General features: G+C 35.9%; 1 protein-coding gene across 9 annotated transcripts in view; it reads left to right on the plus strand.

The window, feature by feature from the left end:
* Window positions 1–15,967, plus strand: part of skd (mediator complex subunit skuld) — a 40,513-nt gene that overhangs the window by 21,716 nt on the left and 2,830 nt on the right. For 3 of the 9 annotated variants that reach the window (XM_080147242.1, XM_080147243.1, XM_080147244.1), the window contains exons 17-27: window positions 119–289; window positions 1,106–1,297; window positions 4,008–4,106; window positions 4,487–4,596; window positions 11,449–11,584; window positions 11,846–12,028; window positions 12,327–12,533; window positions 13,317–13,579; window positions 13,887–13,972; window positions 14,160–14,346; window positions 14,712–15,317. In XM_080147242.1, coding sequence (XP_080003368.1) covers window positions 119–289; window positions 1,106–1,297; window positions 4,008–4,106; window positions 4,487–4,596; window positions 11,449–11,584; window positions 11,846–12,028; window positions 12,327–12,533; window positions 13,317–13,579; window positions 13,887–13,972; window positions 14,160–14,346; window positions 14,712–14,844 — 1,767 coding nt within the window. In that variant the 3' untranslated portion in view covers window positions 14,845–15,317. Of the gene's footprint in view, window positions 1–118; window positions 290–1,105; window positions 1,298–4,007; window positions 4,107–4,486; window positions 4,597–11,448; window positions 11,585–11,845; window positions 12,029–12,326; window positions 12,534–13,316; window positions 13,580–13,886; window positions 13,973–14,159; window positions 14,347–14,711; window positions 15,318–15,591; window positions 15,624–15,967 lie in introns of all 9 variants that reach the window. The other 6 variants (XM_080147249.1, XM_080147251.1, XM_080147250.1 and 3 more) reach the window with 5 other exon arrangements.

Raw genomic sequence — 15,967 nt, forward strand, 5'->3', positions numbered from 1 at the left:
CTAAGGGATTTTTGTGCTTTTAGAAGAGAGGACAAGTAGCTATTCCCTAGATTCATAAAGATTTTTATTTCACCAAAAAAAGAAAAAGCAAAATATGTTATCTACCTATCCATCCTAGGAGGAAAGCACGGAACCGCCTGCAATCGTGATCTACATGGTGGACCCGCTGAGCTTCGTCACTGACAACCCCGACCTGGTGAGACTGAGCTCCCTCGCCCTGCTGCGCTGCTTCCACGCCCTCGTGCCCAAGATCAAGTCAGAGAGCATCAGAGAGTCTGTACATTTGCAGGTGACGTGTCTTGTCTTGTCAAACACACGGCATATATCATTTTTTTAATGGGAACACAGTTTAATTTTTATTAAATGGATATGTAAGGGTAACTTGTTTGGCACTTTCGATATAAGTATCTAGCTATACAATATGCGTAGATTTCATATCTGTCAACCAGAAAATCCAATGAAATCTAATTTTTGAGAAAATTGAGTGGTTTTATGAAAGACTTCATAAAATCAAAGTTGTAAAGAATTTAAAAATATGAATATTTGTTTTTATTGGATGAGTGTAAGCTATTAGGGGATGAAATTTGAATTTGAAATTTTAACTTCAAATTTTTAAACTTAGATTTTTCAAAAATTAGATTTAGTTAGATTTTAATATTAGCAAAGGGCGTTATTAGACGTACTTACTGATACAATTGCTAAGTCATTTTTGCCTAACACTAAAATAAACTTTTTTCATATGGCCCCCATACAGTGGGAAGTAAAGATTTTCCCAGTATTGCTTCGAAACTGATTAATATCCGCTGGATGAGAATCGGTTCTCTGGAAATACTAAAAAATCATGTATGTATTTACAGTATCCTATTTCATACAAATTTCCACGAATATTAGAATAAGAATCAAAAAATGAATACCAGTTTTGTTAGCCCGGGCCTTTGGTCCCTTGGGTCTTAAAACCTGTTTTATTTTTGTGGAAAATTGTCTGTATTACGATGCTATGTATGATTTTTCATAGAACCGGTTCTAATCCAGAGGATATCAATCACTTTTAGAGCCTTACTAGAAAAAAAAAATTCTTAATTTACTTTCAACTCTTTATTTTCAGACCTTATCCCTTGAGGCAGTGTACAACATAGTTGGCGGAACGGGCGCTGATTTCGGCTGCCTTGGCAGTTTCGGCGGGGCCGGAGCAGCCGGTGGTCGGTCAATGAGTCATGCGACCGAATTGAACCCGGTCAAGGCGAATGCACGCGCTTCAAACTTTCTGCGTGGACTTGCTTTCTCTGTTTTCGCACAGGTAAATTTTAAAAATTAAGACAATGTCCGTTTTCTACTTTCAAAAACCGCTATTGAGGGGGAGGGGGGCCGGGGCGTCATATAAATATTATGTCAAATTGCCGACTCATCACCCAGTTATCAGCTGTAACCGTAAATTGATTTAATTCAAAAAATATTTAGAAATTTCAGCTGATTTTTTCGTGATTTTGGGGGGCAACGCTTCGTAGTAAAGTAACCCCCCCCCCTCCCCCCCCAAATATTATTTTAGTTTTAATTCGCTTGTTGGCAATACCTTATTCCTGCATAGCAGTACTTGGATGAGACTAAAACACAAAAATGAAGTTGGTGCATTATTTGCCAAATGTACCACTTTTCTGCACTACCTCTCCGATTTTGTTAATACTCTATATTTTGGTCCGTTGGGTGATTCAAGGATGCTGGATGGCCAAAAAAAAGTTTCAGAGTCCCTGGATGTCTAGATATCTAGCTATCTATGAAGGTAGGTAACAAAAATTTAAAAAACACCCATTTTTTCACAATTTTAAAAATTAATTTTTTCATCAATCTTACATCCAACCTATACATTTTATACACCAAAATGATCGTTTATTCATGTAGAAAGCGCACATAATGCTATTTTGGGCAAAACTCTAATTTTACAGGGTGTCCAACAAAAAGTGTATTTTGGATATCTAGCGTAATACCCAAAATACCTGTCCGAAAAAAATCATTTTTTTTGGCTTAAATCCTGTGTTTCATCTGTGGGCATATGTGGTATATAACGGTTCGGACCACCCGGGACTATAAGGTTGTCAAATTTCACTTTGGGACACCCTGTAAATGTGATTTTTGCGTCTGTAGTGCTAAAACTTGGTCCAATTTGGCTATTTTTTTCAAATTACTCTAATATGTGTCTTAGTATGTTTGGCCATAGTGTTTTCTGACCAGATCAATATTTTCCTATTTTTTGGACACCCTGTATTTTCAAAAAAAGAGAAAAATTTTTTTTGTTTTTTTAAAAATTTTTTTTCTTTTTTTAAGTTACTTAAAACTGTCATATAGATACAGATTTGGACTAATAACAAAAATATTTGCCTAGTTTACAAATTTATACACTTTTGGGACACCCTGTGCATGTTTTTAAAAAATGATGGTTTTTGCCCATTTTCGGGAGGAAGGAAACGTTTTAGGGCCATAGACTATTTCTTCATTTTTGTAGAACTTTTCAAGACACATCATTTGTTATTTATGTAAAAACCGCAAAAAACGAACCGTTTTGCCGTTATTTACCGCCAAAGGCTGAATTTTTTACGTTTTTTGCCGTTCCCGAGGACTTAATGCGCATTTTTGGTAAGAAGACGTTGATTTATCAAGATAACTGTGAAGTACTTTTATTTAGGAAATTTAATTTACAAAATTTCATGTGAAGTAAAAATTTTTGTATATCTAACCCATTTTTGTCAAAAGTAATTTCAAATGCACATAGTTTATGTTTCTTTTATTACTTATAGTTATAGCAATTATTATATTATATTCACTTCATTTTCTTGTTTTAACAATTGAAATCCATCTCGACGAAAAACGGTTAGCTGCACAAAAAATTTTACTTCACATGAAATTTATTAAATTAAAATGTCTAAATAAAAGTATTTCAGAGTAATCTTGAAAAATCAACGTCTTCCTACCTAAAATGCGCATTAAATCCTCGGGAACGGCAAAAAACGTAAAAAATTCCGCCTTTGGCAGTGAATAACGGCAAAACGGTTCGTTTTTTGCGCTTTATGCATAAATAACAAATTATGTATCTTGAAAAGTTCTACAAAAATGAAGAAATAGTCTATGGCCTTAAAACGACTCCTTCCTCCCGAAAATGGGCAAAAACCATCATTTTTTAAAAACATGCACAGGGTGTCCCAAAAGTGTAAAAATTTGTAAAAAAGGCAAATATTTTTGTTATTAGTCCAAATCTGTATCTATATGACAGTTTTAAGTAACTTAAAAATAGAAAAAAAAATTTTAAAAAAACAAAAAAAATTTTTCTCTTTTTTTGAAAATACAGGGTGTCCAAAAAATAGGAAAATATTGATCTGGTCAGAAAACACTATGGCCAAACATACTAAGACACATATTAGAGTAATTTGAAAAAAATAGCCAATTTGGACCAAGTTTTAGCACTACAGACGCAAAAATCACATTTACAGGGTGTCCCAAAGTGAAATTTGACAACCTTATAGTCCCGGGTGGTCCGAACCGTTATATGCCACATATGCTTACAGATGAAACACAAGATTTAAGCCAAAAAAAATGATTTTTTTCGGACAGGTATTTTGGGTATTACGCTAGATATCCAAAATACACTTTTTGTTGGACACCATGTAAAATTAGAGTTTTGCCCAAAATAGCATTATGTGCGCTTTCTACATGAATAAACGATCATTTTGGTGTATAAAATGTATAGGTTGGATGTAAGATTGATGAAAAAATTAATTTTTAAAATTGTGAAAAAATGGGTGTTTTTTAAATTTTTGTTACCTACCTTCATAGATAGCTAGATATCTAGACATCCAGGGACTCTGAAACTTTTTTTTGGCCATCCAGCATCCTTGAATCACCCAACGGACCAAAATATAGAGTATTAACAAAATCGGAGAGGTAGTGCAGAAAAGTGGTACATTTGGCAAATAATGCACCAGTTATTAAAGGTGCTAATATTGCCATTTTCTTTTCAGTCAAATCGGCGACTAAGCTACCTGCAATCGACCAAGACCCTGACAGGTTTTGGTCCAGCCTCTACCAATACAAGATTTCTCAAGGGCCTTCAACTCAAGGTAAACAATTTAACTGAGTACTGAAAAAATCACGTACAGTATCGTGTTACAGACAATTTCCAACGAATATTAAGATAAAAATCCTAAGATTAATACCAGTTTTGTTAGCGCAGTCCTTCAACCCGTCGGGACTAACAAAACTGGTTTTATCTTTTAATTTTTCGTTTTAATAACTAGGAAAAGCTGTCTAATACATTGCGATATAAAAAATATTTTGATCCTGTTTCAATTATTTCCAAAATGTCCTGCAAACATTACTGAACCTGCAGCTCCTCATACTGTCATGTTTATATTCAATTATCTCCATAACTTAAAAGGAAGAAAAGCGACCGAGAAAATGCTCTTTCCCTTTCAAAACTATTATTTTTTATTCATTCTAGGATACAATATTGAAAAATTTGTATGCCCCACCCTATGTATTGGCTCCGCCCCCTCTCAAGAACAAGAAAACCAGTGATGGGGAGGGCTTCGGCTCCACGTCTGAACGAAGGTAAATTTCTAGTTAGCATTTGCATAATGGTGACTTTTTTTTATGAGAAAAATGGCCATTGACTACAATTTACAACATAAGGGGGGGGTGCGTAATGACATCTATTCTTAAACCGTGAGCAAAATGGTCTAAATATTGAGCTAGACCCTTCAAACTTGGTATATAAGCCTAGTCCTATAGGTATTACATCTAAATGGCAAAAAAATCCAAATTTTTTTATTTTTAGGTTAGGTTAGGTAAGAAAAACCCTGCGGAAATGGGGTTTTTAGGCTTTTTTTGGTCTATATTGATGTGGAAACTTACCTTAAATTGTGTTTTCTTAGGGTTTTAACTTAAATACACTGTGTCTATTCATAAGGACATTATTTAAGATAATTCAGCAAGTTGGGGACCGACCCAGGGGGCTAGGTGGGTGGCCCGCAGGGGTTAAGTGCATTTTTCCCAATATACATGTTGTGACACATCAAAATTTAGGTTTTTTAGGTCAAGGAACTCAAATTCAGAGCTAAAATAAGCATTAGACTAATCTGCAGGGCGACCACTGCATACTATATATACTATTTATACTATATAGGATGAATTTGGATACTATATCATACTATATGACAAAAATTTACTATATATACTATATAATATTACCTTTATTTGACCAAAATTTACCATATATACTATATGATATTAAATTTAAATAACAAAAAACGAATAAGGTCAGTTTTGAGACAACGCCTCTGAAGGAGCGTTTTGTCTTATTTTCATAGTAGGTTTTCTCCTATTTCTAGCCCCTGAGCTGCGGGGGGCTTTATCTCTGAGGGGCAATCATTAACCTTTGACTTACCTATCCTAACCTAAAATAACCTATCAAAAGATACTGTGATATGTCAAAAATGCATAAAGCTCTACAGTAATTGAGAAAATCCTGAAAATATATTATTGTTTGTGATTATGTTTAAAATATCAGTTATTTTTCATAGAATTAACTTAACTGGGGAGGGAAAAGTTTTGCCACCTTCGCTTACTCCGTGATTATTAATCTAGGTATTAATGTAAGACTATAGGATAGTTGGGATAATATATAACAAAATATGCATCTTTTAGGATGTTATTAACATCTGAAGAAAAAATTAAAGTTAGCCTTCAGGGTCAAGTCCTGCAGGCCTCCAGGTTCACTCTGGACAGGTGAAAAATAAATTTTTAATTTTTAGAGTTAGAGGTCAACTTTTAAAACAGAATATGTATTTTTTGATCTTATTAACATAAAGGGTGAGCAAAAAGAATGCGTACCGTTTTAAAATTGAAATTACGCGGCTTTTGTTAATAGTAGAAAAATGTTATGCATACCGTTATAACCGCTATGAAGTCTATTTTTAGAAAATATAAAAACGATTCCTCTGCTACGTATAGTTAGGGAGCTACGTATTAAAATGTCCCAACTGACTCCCCCCCCCCCCCCCCCCCCGACAGCTAACTATGAACTCTGGCCGCAGCGCTTGGCTCCCTAGCCTGCCTAGCCGCAGCGCTCGGCCCCCTTGCCTGCCTAGCCGTAGCGCTCGGCCCCCTTGCCTGCCTAGCTGCAGCGCTCGGCCCCCTTGCCTGCCTAGCCGCAGCGCTCGGCTCCCTAGCCTAAAACCTAACCTAAAATAGTTGTTCGTCGGTAGTCGGGGGGGGGGGCGGGGTACAAAATTGAAAAAAAATGAAAAAAAAATTCTAAGAGGATAACGCCGGACATTTTAACACGTAGCTCCCTAACTATACGTAGCAGAGGAATTTTTCTTATATTTCCAAAAAATAGAGTTCCTAGCGGTTCTAACGACATGCATAACATTTTTCTACCATTAACACAAGCCGTGCAATTTGAATTTTAAAAAGGTACACATGTTTTTTTGCTCACGCTTTATTTGAAGAAAATATATAAATCGGCCTCCAAGTTCAGGTCTTGCAGGCCTCCAGGTCCACTCTGGACAGGTAAACCATGAAATTTTTTATATGAAGAGTTAGAGGTCAATTTATATAACAGAATATGCATTTATTTGGATATTGTTAACATATTATTATATATTAACATAATATTTTATCTGTCCAGAGTCCATCTTGAGGCCCGCAGCACCTTAACCTAACTGGAGGTCGATTGTCATTTTTTCTTTAAAACACATAAATAGTACCTAAAAAAGATGCTTATGTTATTTAATAAACTAACCTTTAACTACTTAAATTTAAAATTTTGATGTTATACCTGTCCTGAGTTCACCTAGAGGCCTGAAGCACCTAAACCTGGAGGCTAATCTTATTTTTTCCTTAAGATATATAAATAACATCCAAATATAAGCTCATTTTGTTTAACAAATATTCCATTAACTGTTTAAATCAGAAGTTTGATTTTTACCTTCCCAGAGTCCACCTGAGGGTCTCCAGCATCTGAACCTGGAGGCTATATGTCATTTTTTTCTTCTAATATGTAAAAAATATCCAAAAAGATGCATACTTTGTTTTATACGTTGACCTCTAACTCTTCAAACAAGAAATTTGAATTTTACCTGTCCAGAGTGGACCTGGAGGCCTGCAGAACCAGATCTTGGAGGTCGATTTAAATTTTTTCTTCAGTTATGTTAATAACATCCAAAAAGATGCATTTTCTGTTTTATAAGTTGACCTCTTACTATTCTAATATGAAATTTGAATTTTTCACCTGTCCAGAGTAAACCTGGAGGCCTGCAGGACCAAAAATTGGAGTCTGATTTTAATTTTTTTCTTCAGATTTGTTAATAACATAAAGATACATAATTTGTTTTTAATAAATTGATCTCTAACTCTTCAAACAGAAATTTAAATTTTTTTCTACTTGTCCAGAAACCACCTTCCAGTTAGCCTGCCGCACCTGAACCTGGAGACCTATCCAAAAATGATTAGAAGTTCTACCCAAAAGTAAATTTTTATCTCTAATGACCTATAGACTCACATTAATACCTAGCCTAATAATCAAAGAGTAAGCAAAAGTGGCAAAACTCCCCCCCCCCCCCCCTCCCCCCTTATATGTGAAATTACTTTGATAACAGCTTTGCCTTGAGTTATTATTGATGAATTATATACTATGTATTACCAAATAAAACAAAGTCCGATACTATATCATACTATATGAGTAAGAAAAAATATACTATATATACTATATGGATTTAAAAAATATACTATAAAAATACTATATTTATTTGGTTTTGGAGTGGTCGCCCTGAATCTGAAGCTAGCCCCAGCGGGCTAGGTTGGTGGCCCGCAGGGGTTAAGTGCATTTTTTTCAATATATATCTTGTTATATATCAAAATATAGGTTTTTTAGGTCAAGGAACTCAAATTCTGAGCGAAAATTAGCATTAGACTAACCTGAAGCTACCCCCCCGGGCTAGGTTGGTTTTCTGCAGGGCTTAAGAGCATTTACCTAACCTAACCTAGAAACTTACTTATATTTTTACAGGTTTTTTTCTTGAATAAACTGTGTCTATTAATGAAGACTTTATTAAGATGATCCAGCAAGTCGGGGACCGACCCCAGCGGGCTAGGTGGGTGGCCCGCAGGGGTTAAGTGCATTTTTTCCAATATATATGTTGTGATACATCAAATTATAAGTTTTTTAGGTCAGTAACTCAAATTCAGATCTAGAATTAGCATAAGACTAATCTGAAGCTAGCCCCAGCGGGCTAGGTCGGTGGCCCGCAGGGGTTAAATGCATTATTTTTAATATATATCTTGTTATATATCAAAATATAGGTTTTTAAGGTTAAGAAACTTAAATTCAGAGCTAAAATTGGCATAAGACTTACCTGAAGCTAACCCCCGCGGGCTAAGTAGATTTTCCGCAGGGATTATGTACACTTTACCTAACCTAACCTAGAAACTTACTTATTCTTTTTGTTTTTTTTTCCTTGAATAAACTTTGTCTATTAATGAGGACATTATTTTAGATAATCCAGCAAGTTGGGGACCGCCCCCAGCGGGCTAGGTGGGTGGCCCAGAGGTGTAGTGCATTTTTTCTAAAGTATGTGTTGTCATACAATTATACAATTATAGGTTTTTTAAGTCAAGAAACTCAAATTCAGAGCTATTTTAAGCATTAGACTGACCTAAGGCTAACCCCTGCGGATTATATTTTATCATCCTTATACTAAAGTAACAGGATGTCTGTGTGTTTGTACCGAAGGAACTCGCTAACCGCTGAACCGATCGGGTTCTCCTTAACAGGGTAGCTTCTCATAGGTCCTGGGAAGGTTTATAACTATTTTTTGGCCCCCCCAAAAAAAATCCCCCCCCAAAAAAATTTTTTTTATTTTTCTATTTTTTTAACCAAAATAAAAAAGGAGGGGGAAGGGCACCCCCCCAAAAAAAAAATGTTCACCCCCCCCAAAAATTTTTTTTACTTTTTCTTTAAAATCTAATATAAAAAATTGGGTTATCAAATTCGACTCCCCCCTTCTCAAGTGCCCCTAGAGGCTTCTAGGGGCGTAGCCGCTAGTTTTAAATAAAGTCCTCATTAATACACAGTTCATTAAAAAAAACCTGTAAAAATATAAGTAAGTTTCTAGGTTAGGTAAGGTAAAATGTACATAATCCCTGCGGAAAATCTACCTAGCCCGCGGGGGTTAGCTTCAGGTAAGTCTTATGCCAATTTTAGCTCTGAATTTGAGTTTCTTGACCTTAAAATCCTATATTTTGATGTATAACAAGATATATATTAAAAATAATGCATTTAACCCCTGCGGGCCACCGACCTAGCCCGCTGGGGCTAGCTTCAGATTAGTCTTATGCTAATTCTAGATCTGAATTTGAGTTACTGACCTAAAAAACTTATAATTTGATGTATAACAACATATATATTGGAAAAAATGCACTTAACCCCTGCGGGCCACCCACCTAGCCCGCTGGGGTCGGTCCCCGACTTGCTGGATCATCTTAAATAAAGTCTTCATTAATAGACACAGTTTATTCAAGAAAAAAACCTGTAAAAATATAAGTAAGTTTCTAGGTTAGGTTAGGTAAATGCTCTTAAGCCCTGCAGAAAACCAACCTAGCCCGGGGGGGTAGCTTCAGGTTAGTCTAATGCTAATTTTCGCTCAGAATTTGAGTTCCTTGACCTAAAAAACCTATATTTTGATATATAATAAGATATATATTGGAAAAAATGCATTTAACCCATGCGGGCCACCAACCTAGCCCGCTGGGGCTAGCTTCAGATTAGTCTAATGCTTATTTTAGCTCTGAATTTGAGTTCCTTGACCTAAAAAACCTATAAATTGATGTGTCACAACATGTATATTGGAAAAAATGCAATTAACCCTTGCGGGCCACCCACCTAGCCCCCTGGGGTCGTTCCTCAACTTGCTGAATCATCTTAAATAATGTCCTTATGAATGGATACAGTGTATTTAAGTTAAAACCCTAAGAAAACACAATTTAAGGTAAGTTTCCACATCAATATAGACAAAAAAAAGCCTAAAAACCCCATTTCCGCAGGGTTTTTCTTACCTAACCTAACCTAAAAATAAAAAAATTTGGATTTTTTTGCCATTTAGATGTAATACCTATAGGACTAGGCTTATATACCAAGTTTGAAGGGTCTAGCTCAATATTTAGACCATTTTGCTCACGGATTAAGAATAGAGGTCATTACGCACCCCCCCCCCCCCCCCCCTTTTGTCAAAATCCGAGCTTTGAAAAGGGGTAGTTGCACGAGGTGCATTTGAACTTGAATTTAGTGAACTGCATATTTTTCTGTTTCATAGCTTAAACTATATCTATAGGACATATATTTGAAAGAATTTCAATTTTCTATCAGGTAGTTGTAAAAATATCAAGACTTGAAAATCATATTTTTGGGATATATGCAACATAAATGGCTGTCCTGTTACCACAAAAACAGCACTATGACTATTTTGTTGGTGCCTAATTGATTGCTAATTATTGTAATAAAAAATTATATTTGTTAGATAATACTCCTGTAACTTTTGTTAGAAATAAGTTTTCTGAAATGCACTTCATCCCTGCCTTTATTAGTAGGTTACAAGGCACCAACATCAATATTATTGCACACAGCCAACCGTTTGATCACACGACCTCTTCTGGAAGTCCTAACTGTGCTGCATGATAATAAGTTGCGCATGTTTATGATGTAAGGCATGTCTCATAATCTTCTTGTTAATGTCATGCATTTCAAAGTAAAACTTTGGCCAGAGGTGCGAACCCATTACGAGCTAGCGGATGCGCTACCTGTCAGGGAGTAAGGGAGGGGACAATGGGCAATTAATTCAATATAAGACTTATCAAAGAAAGGGCATGAAATCCAGTTTAATCCAATAAATTTGTAGGAAATTATAAAGGGATTGTTAATTGAATAATAGATTTCCATAGCATCATGTAAAGTGAAATCACAACTTGTTTTTGATGAAATATATTGAGATTTTTGGTGTGATTTTTATATTAAAAGATTATTGGACCCGGCCAGCTGCTAGCAAGAATATGACTGCCTCTTTTTATTCTGTTTATTTCCCTTGCCCCCACCTCCCTTCTCCCTTCTCCCCGTCTGCTACATTCCAAACTAACACAACGAGTGTTTATTTCCCTTGCCCCCACTTCCCTTATCCCTTCTCCCCGTCTGCAATATTCAAAACATACATAACGAGTAGCGGCATTTCATGCGCAAGTCCCCAAACTCAGTCAGAAACTGCTAAATTCTTGCACATTCCCTTTAAGCCAGTCCCCAAAGTCTGAGACTCCTAAAAATTGAATATTCGATCCATTGTCCCCTCCCTTACTCCCTGGCTACCTGTGGTATCAAATGGTTGGTTGTCTATAATTTGATTTGTTATTTTTCAGCACCGTCCTGTTTGTGCACTACTGCCTGTCCGATGACCAGCGCCACCTGCTGGCGAGCCTCAGCGATGATAGAGGCGAGCTTGTCAAAACTACTGTGATAAATATTCAAATTCCTAACAGAACCAGACGGAAAAAGGTAAAGATTTCATGTTTCATATATCTAGCTATCTTTTGATCAGAATATCTATCTATCTATCACGTCTTTGTATCTTTAGGTTGATTTATTTGTCTATCTGTTATTTTTTAGATCTTTTAATCTATTTCATTGTTAGTCGTTTTGTCTATCTTTCTATCTGTTCTACTTTAAAAATTTCCATTGAATTATGTTTCTATCAATTATCCATCGTTCTTTTTAGTCTAAAAATTTTCTATATTTCATTCTTATTTCTTATCCCAGGCTAGTGCACGGCGGGTGGGACTCTCCCGGCTGTGGGACTGGATCCTCTCCGTGCTGTCGTTGTCGCTGGTTCCCTGGCGGCTTGTAATTGGCCGGCTGGGTCGGATAGGCCACGGTGAACTGCGGGGATGGTCAGTTCTGCTGTCTAGAAAATCGCTCAAGAAAGTTGTCAAAATGCTCAAGGTATGTTTCTTTAGCCCAAGATTTTCTCAGCTGCTAAGATAGATATAAGTCAGATTTTCTGTATGAAGATTCTCCTAACCATTTTATAAAGTTGGAAGTCGAGCCGCTTCTTGAATGCTTTGCAGCTACTTTAATTCTTTTGTATTTAAATCCTATTTTAAAAACGACATATTTCCGCGGATATTATAATAAGAAATATAAAACTAGTATTGATTTTATGATTTTTATATTAATCGGTTTCGAAGCCATACTGGAATACACAAATAAATAATTTAAAACTAATTGTACTAATTTTTAGGACGAATGTCCATGGAAAAGTGATGTGCCGTGCTTGTTGTCCGTCTGCCTGGTGTCCATAGAGCCGGACGGCGTACTACGGGTCATGTCCGACCAGTTTACGCCGGACCCGCGGTTTGGCGGCTCCGCGGCCCAATGCGCGTTGAGCACGCCGCGCGATACGACCGCCACGCATATTCTTGTCTTCCCTACCTCAGCTACTGCCCAGGTATTGTCTTTAATTTTAAAGGGATCCCCTCTTAATGGGGAGGGGGATGGAAATTTAGTAGGTTGGGGGGAAAATATAAATAAAAAAGTACTGGAAATATTTTTCTCGTATTCATTCGAATCCGATGGATAGGAACCGGTTCTCATCCATTCGAAAAAACTATGTCTAGCATCGTATTATATCTAGCTTTCTACGAATATAAAATGTACAATCATAAGATTAAAACCAGTTTTTTTAGCCGATGCCTTCGGCACCTTGGGGCTAAAAAACTGGTTTTAATCTTATAATTGTAAATTCTACAGCCGCGGAAAGCTGTTTATAATACGATGCAAGAAATAACTATTTCCTTCTTCTTTGGGGAAAAAAAACTAAAAATTGCTGAAGGGAGGTAAAATGTATTAAATAAAAGGTACTAAAAATATTCGGTCGACCTAAAGAAGCTTTAGGTTGACCGATTTTGTAAAAGGCAGTTGTTAGTTGTGCTTGTTTAGGTTGATCTACAGAATAAATCAGTCGATCTCTAAAAAATGTTTGTGAACTGGACATAGGGATGAGGGGGGGGAGGGTCAAATATTTGTTTTACAGCCGTTGAATATATAATTTTTTTGCTGAATATCCTGATTTACTAAAAAAAAGTATTTTCGTAAATTTACTTTTAATTTATAAGTATGAAATTAAGCTTTAATTTTTTTTTTTTTTTCAACAACCTGACATTTGTAATTAACCCTAGCTATGTATTTCTTGTTGTACAAAAAATTCTGGACTCATTGATTTATCTTTCAGTCTTCCCAAGCCGCCTTTAACGAGCACCAAGAATCGCGTGCCGACGACGATTTAGGCTTTGGCCTCGACATTGACGATCTCAACCCGACTGGCAATGGCGACGAAGATTTAGGCTTTGGCGATCTGAACGACATCTTCACCGACGACCCGTTCGCGACGGGCGGCATTGGCGGATCGCCGGGCGAACAAGGCGAGGGCCAAGGCGCTGAAATGGGGACGGGTGTAGGTGGTAATACAAATTCTGGTCAAGATCCGGCTTTCAGGTAATGATTTTCTCAGCTGTTTATAAAGATAGATGTAATTTTTGTAAAAATTTCTACCATTTTGCACATCTTTATCCTTTCGTTTGTTTATTAGGCTTTAACGTGATTTTTCTTTGGATAATGTTTAAGGTAGGTGTCTGAAATTTCATAAAATGATTACTATTACTTATCTAGGTAGGTAGTAATTTTAATCTTCTTGGTCTAAACTTCTTCCATCACATTTATGTTAAAAATAGTTTTTAATTTGTATCAAATGAGTAGGTACAAAATTACATTTTCCAATATTACAAAACCTCTTAAATTTTAGATATGGGCAAGAAGAGCCGGGAGAGAGATTAGAAATCCTGCAACAACCACTGGCCTTGGGATACCTCACCAGTACTGCCCCCACAGGTAAAAATCATCAGACATATAAATTGATAAGACATTGGCCTTCTCTAGATTACAATTAGTAATGCCTTTGGCATCTCGGGGCGAGAAAAAAAATAGTTTTAATCTTATAATTGTACAATTTTTATATTCACGGAAATCTGTTTAGAAAACAAATCGAAAAATAACTAATATCGTAATATCAATCTAGGTGACATGCCCCGTTGGTTCTGGTCAAGCGCTCCTCACCTAGAGTCCACCTGCCCCGTCTTTCTTAAGAACTCTCTACACATCAATGTCAACAACTTGGCGGCTGGAGGCGATGATGGCTTCACGCCACAGGCCGCCAGTGCACGGGTTCACAGTCTGGATAGTAATTATACAACGGATGTACTGAGGTAAAAAAAATTATATCCTTGTTAATTTTACTTTTACTATTTCTCAATGGATCTTATTAAATTCTAAAGGGATAACACAATGGACGGTTGATGTATTTACTACATCCCAAATCATGATACCATAAACCACCCTATTCTGTAGATTACAATTAGTGGTTGAAACGTTTGGATACACAACTTAATGAACAACCAATCAAAATTAACTGAAGTCCCCAAAGTTGTTAAGCCAACAAATAAGAAAAGAGGTCAAAAAACTTTGCGGACTAGTTTAATAAACAGCCCATTGTCCCCTCTGTTTCTGACTGTAAAAAAAAACATTTTTGTAGAAAGTTAGTTTCTTTTTATAACTTATATTTTTCATTTAGATATGTACTGGAGGGGTACAACGCTATGTCCTGGCTAGTCCTGGACCCACAGACACGAGATCGAGTCTCTTGCCTTCCAATCCATGTACAAGCCCTCCTTCACCTTTACCATGCCATGGCCGCTATTGCGTAAATGACAACAAAAAAGAAGCTACGCGGCAAATGCGCGATCAGTACAAAAAAAAAGGCGGGAAAACCGGAGCAAAGTCGGCACTAAGCAATTATTTGAATATTTACCAATGCTGTGATTACACTTTATAAATTTGAAGAAAAACAAGAATTTTTACAACTTTTTCTGAAGACATAATGATAATAATGAGTAGAACAGGAACATGATCTTGAAACTGTAGAGAAACATGACCCGAGGGCAAAGCTAGATTGCTGTTTTCACTTCCGCAAGAGGAGTTGTGTATTAACAAGAATGAGTTGTCAACAAATGAGCGGGGCCTGATGAAAGAGAGCAAAAGATATTTATGAAATATAAAGTAGACAAGAAATAAAAGCTAGGAGTACCTCAGAAATAAATTACAAAATGTCATACAACAACAAAAACCACAATTAAATAATGTAATGATGATTGTCAGTGTTAGTAGGGATAGGCCAATGGTAGATGAATTAATATTCACCCCCCAATTATAACAAGTTCAGTCTTAAATATTGGGACAGTGAAGATTGATTTATTCTTCCTCATTGTTCTCCCTCCCTTTAAGTGTTAATTCAATTTTTTATGATCAGCTGTTCTTGTTTTGTACTTTTTGTACACTATTAGACCTTACTTTTCTATTAAAAAAAAAGAAGCTTAAAAATTCAGACAGATAATTCAAGAGCAATTCATTTTAGAAAGATCCGCAACAAAATTTGTTTTGTATGATAAAAATAGTTTTAATTGCAAATACTATGAAATTATTAGAAGTTGAAATTTCTGTTTTCCTGTTATTAATATTATTTTTTTCTTATTATATTTAGGCTGCTTTTATATTTGTTACTCACTATTATTATTCTCATTATTTTTATTAATGATTAATAGATTATTCATTATTTATTTATTAGTTAAAAAACAGGGTTATGGTTAATATGGCTACTTAAATTTTGCCTTCAACTTTTCTGCCATTTAAAAAAATAATGTTAGGACCAAAATATGTTAAATAAATGCGCATGGCTAAAAATCCGCTTTATTTCCACCAAAGCCTAACTGGTTCTACAATTTTAAGTAAAACCCATGCTTTTTTTTACACTCCCTACATTAGAGGATTTTT

The sequence above is a fragment of the Acartia tonsa genome, chromosome 14, assembly GCF_053477335.1.
Source record: "Acartia tonsa isolate MP-2025a chromosome 14, ASM5347733v1, whole genome shotgun sequence".
Lineage (NCBI taxonomy): Eukaryota > Metazoa > Arthropoda > Copepoda > Calanoida > Acartiidae > Acartia > Acartia tonsa.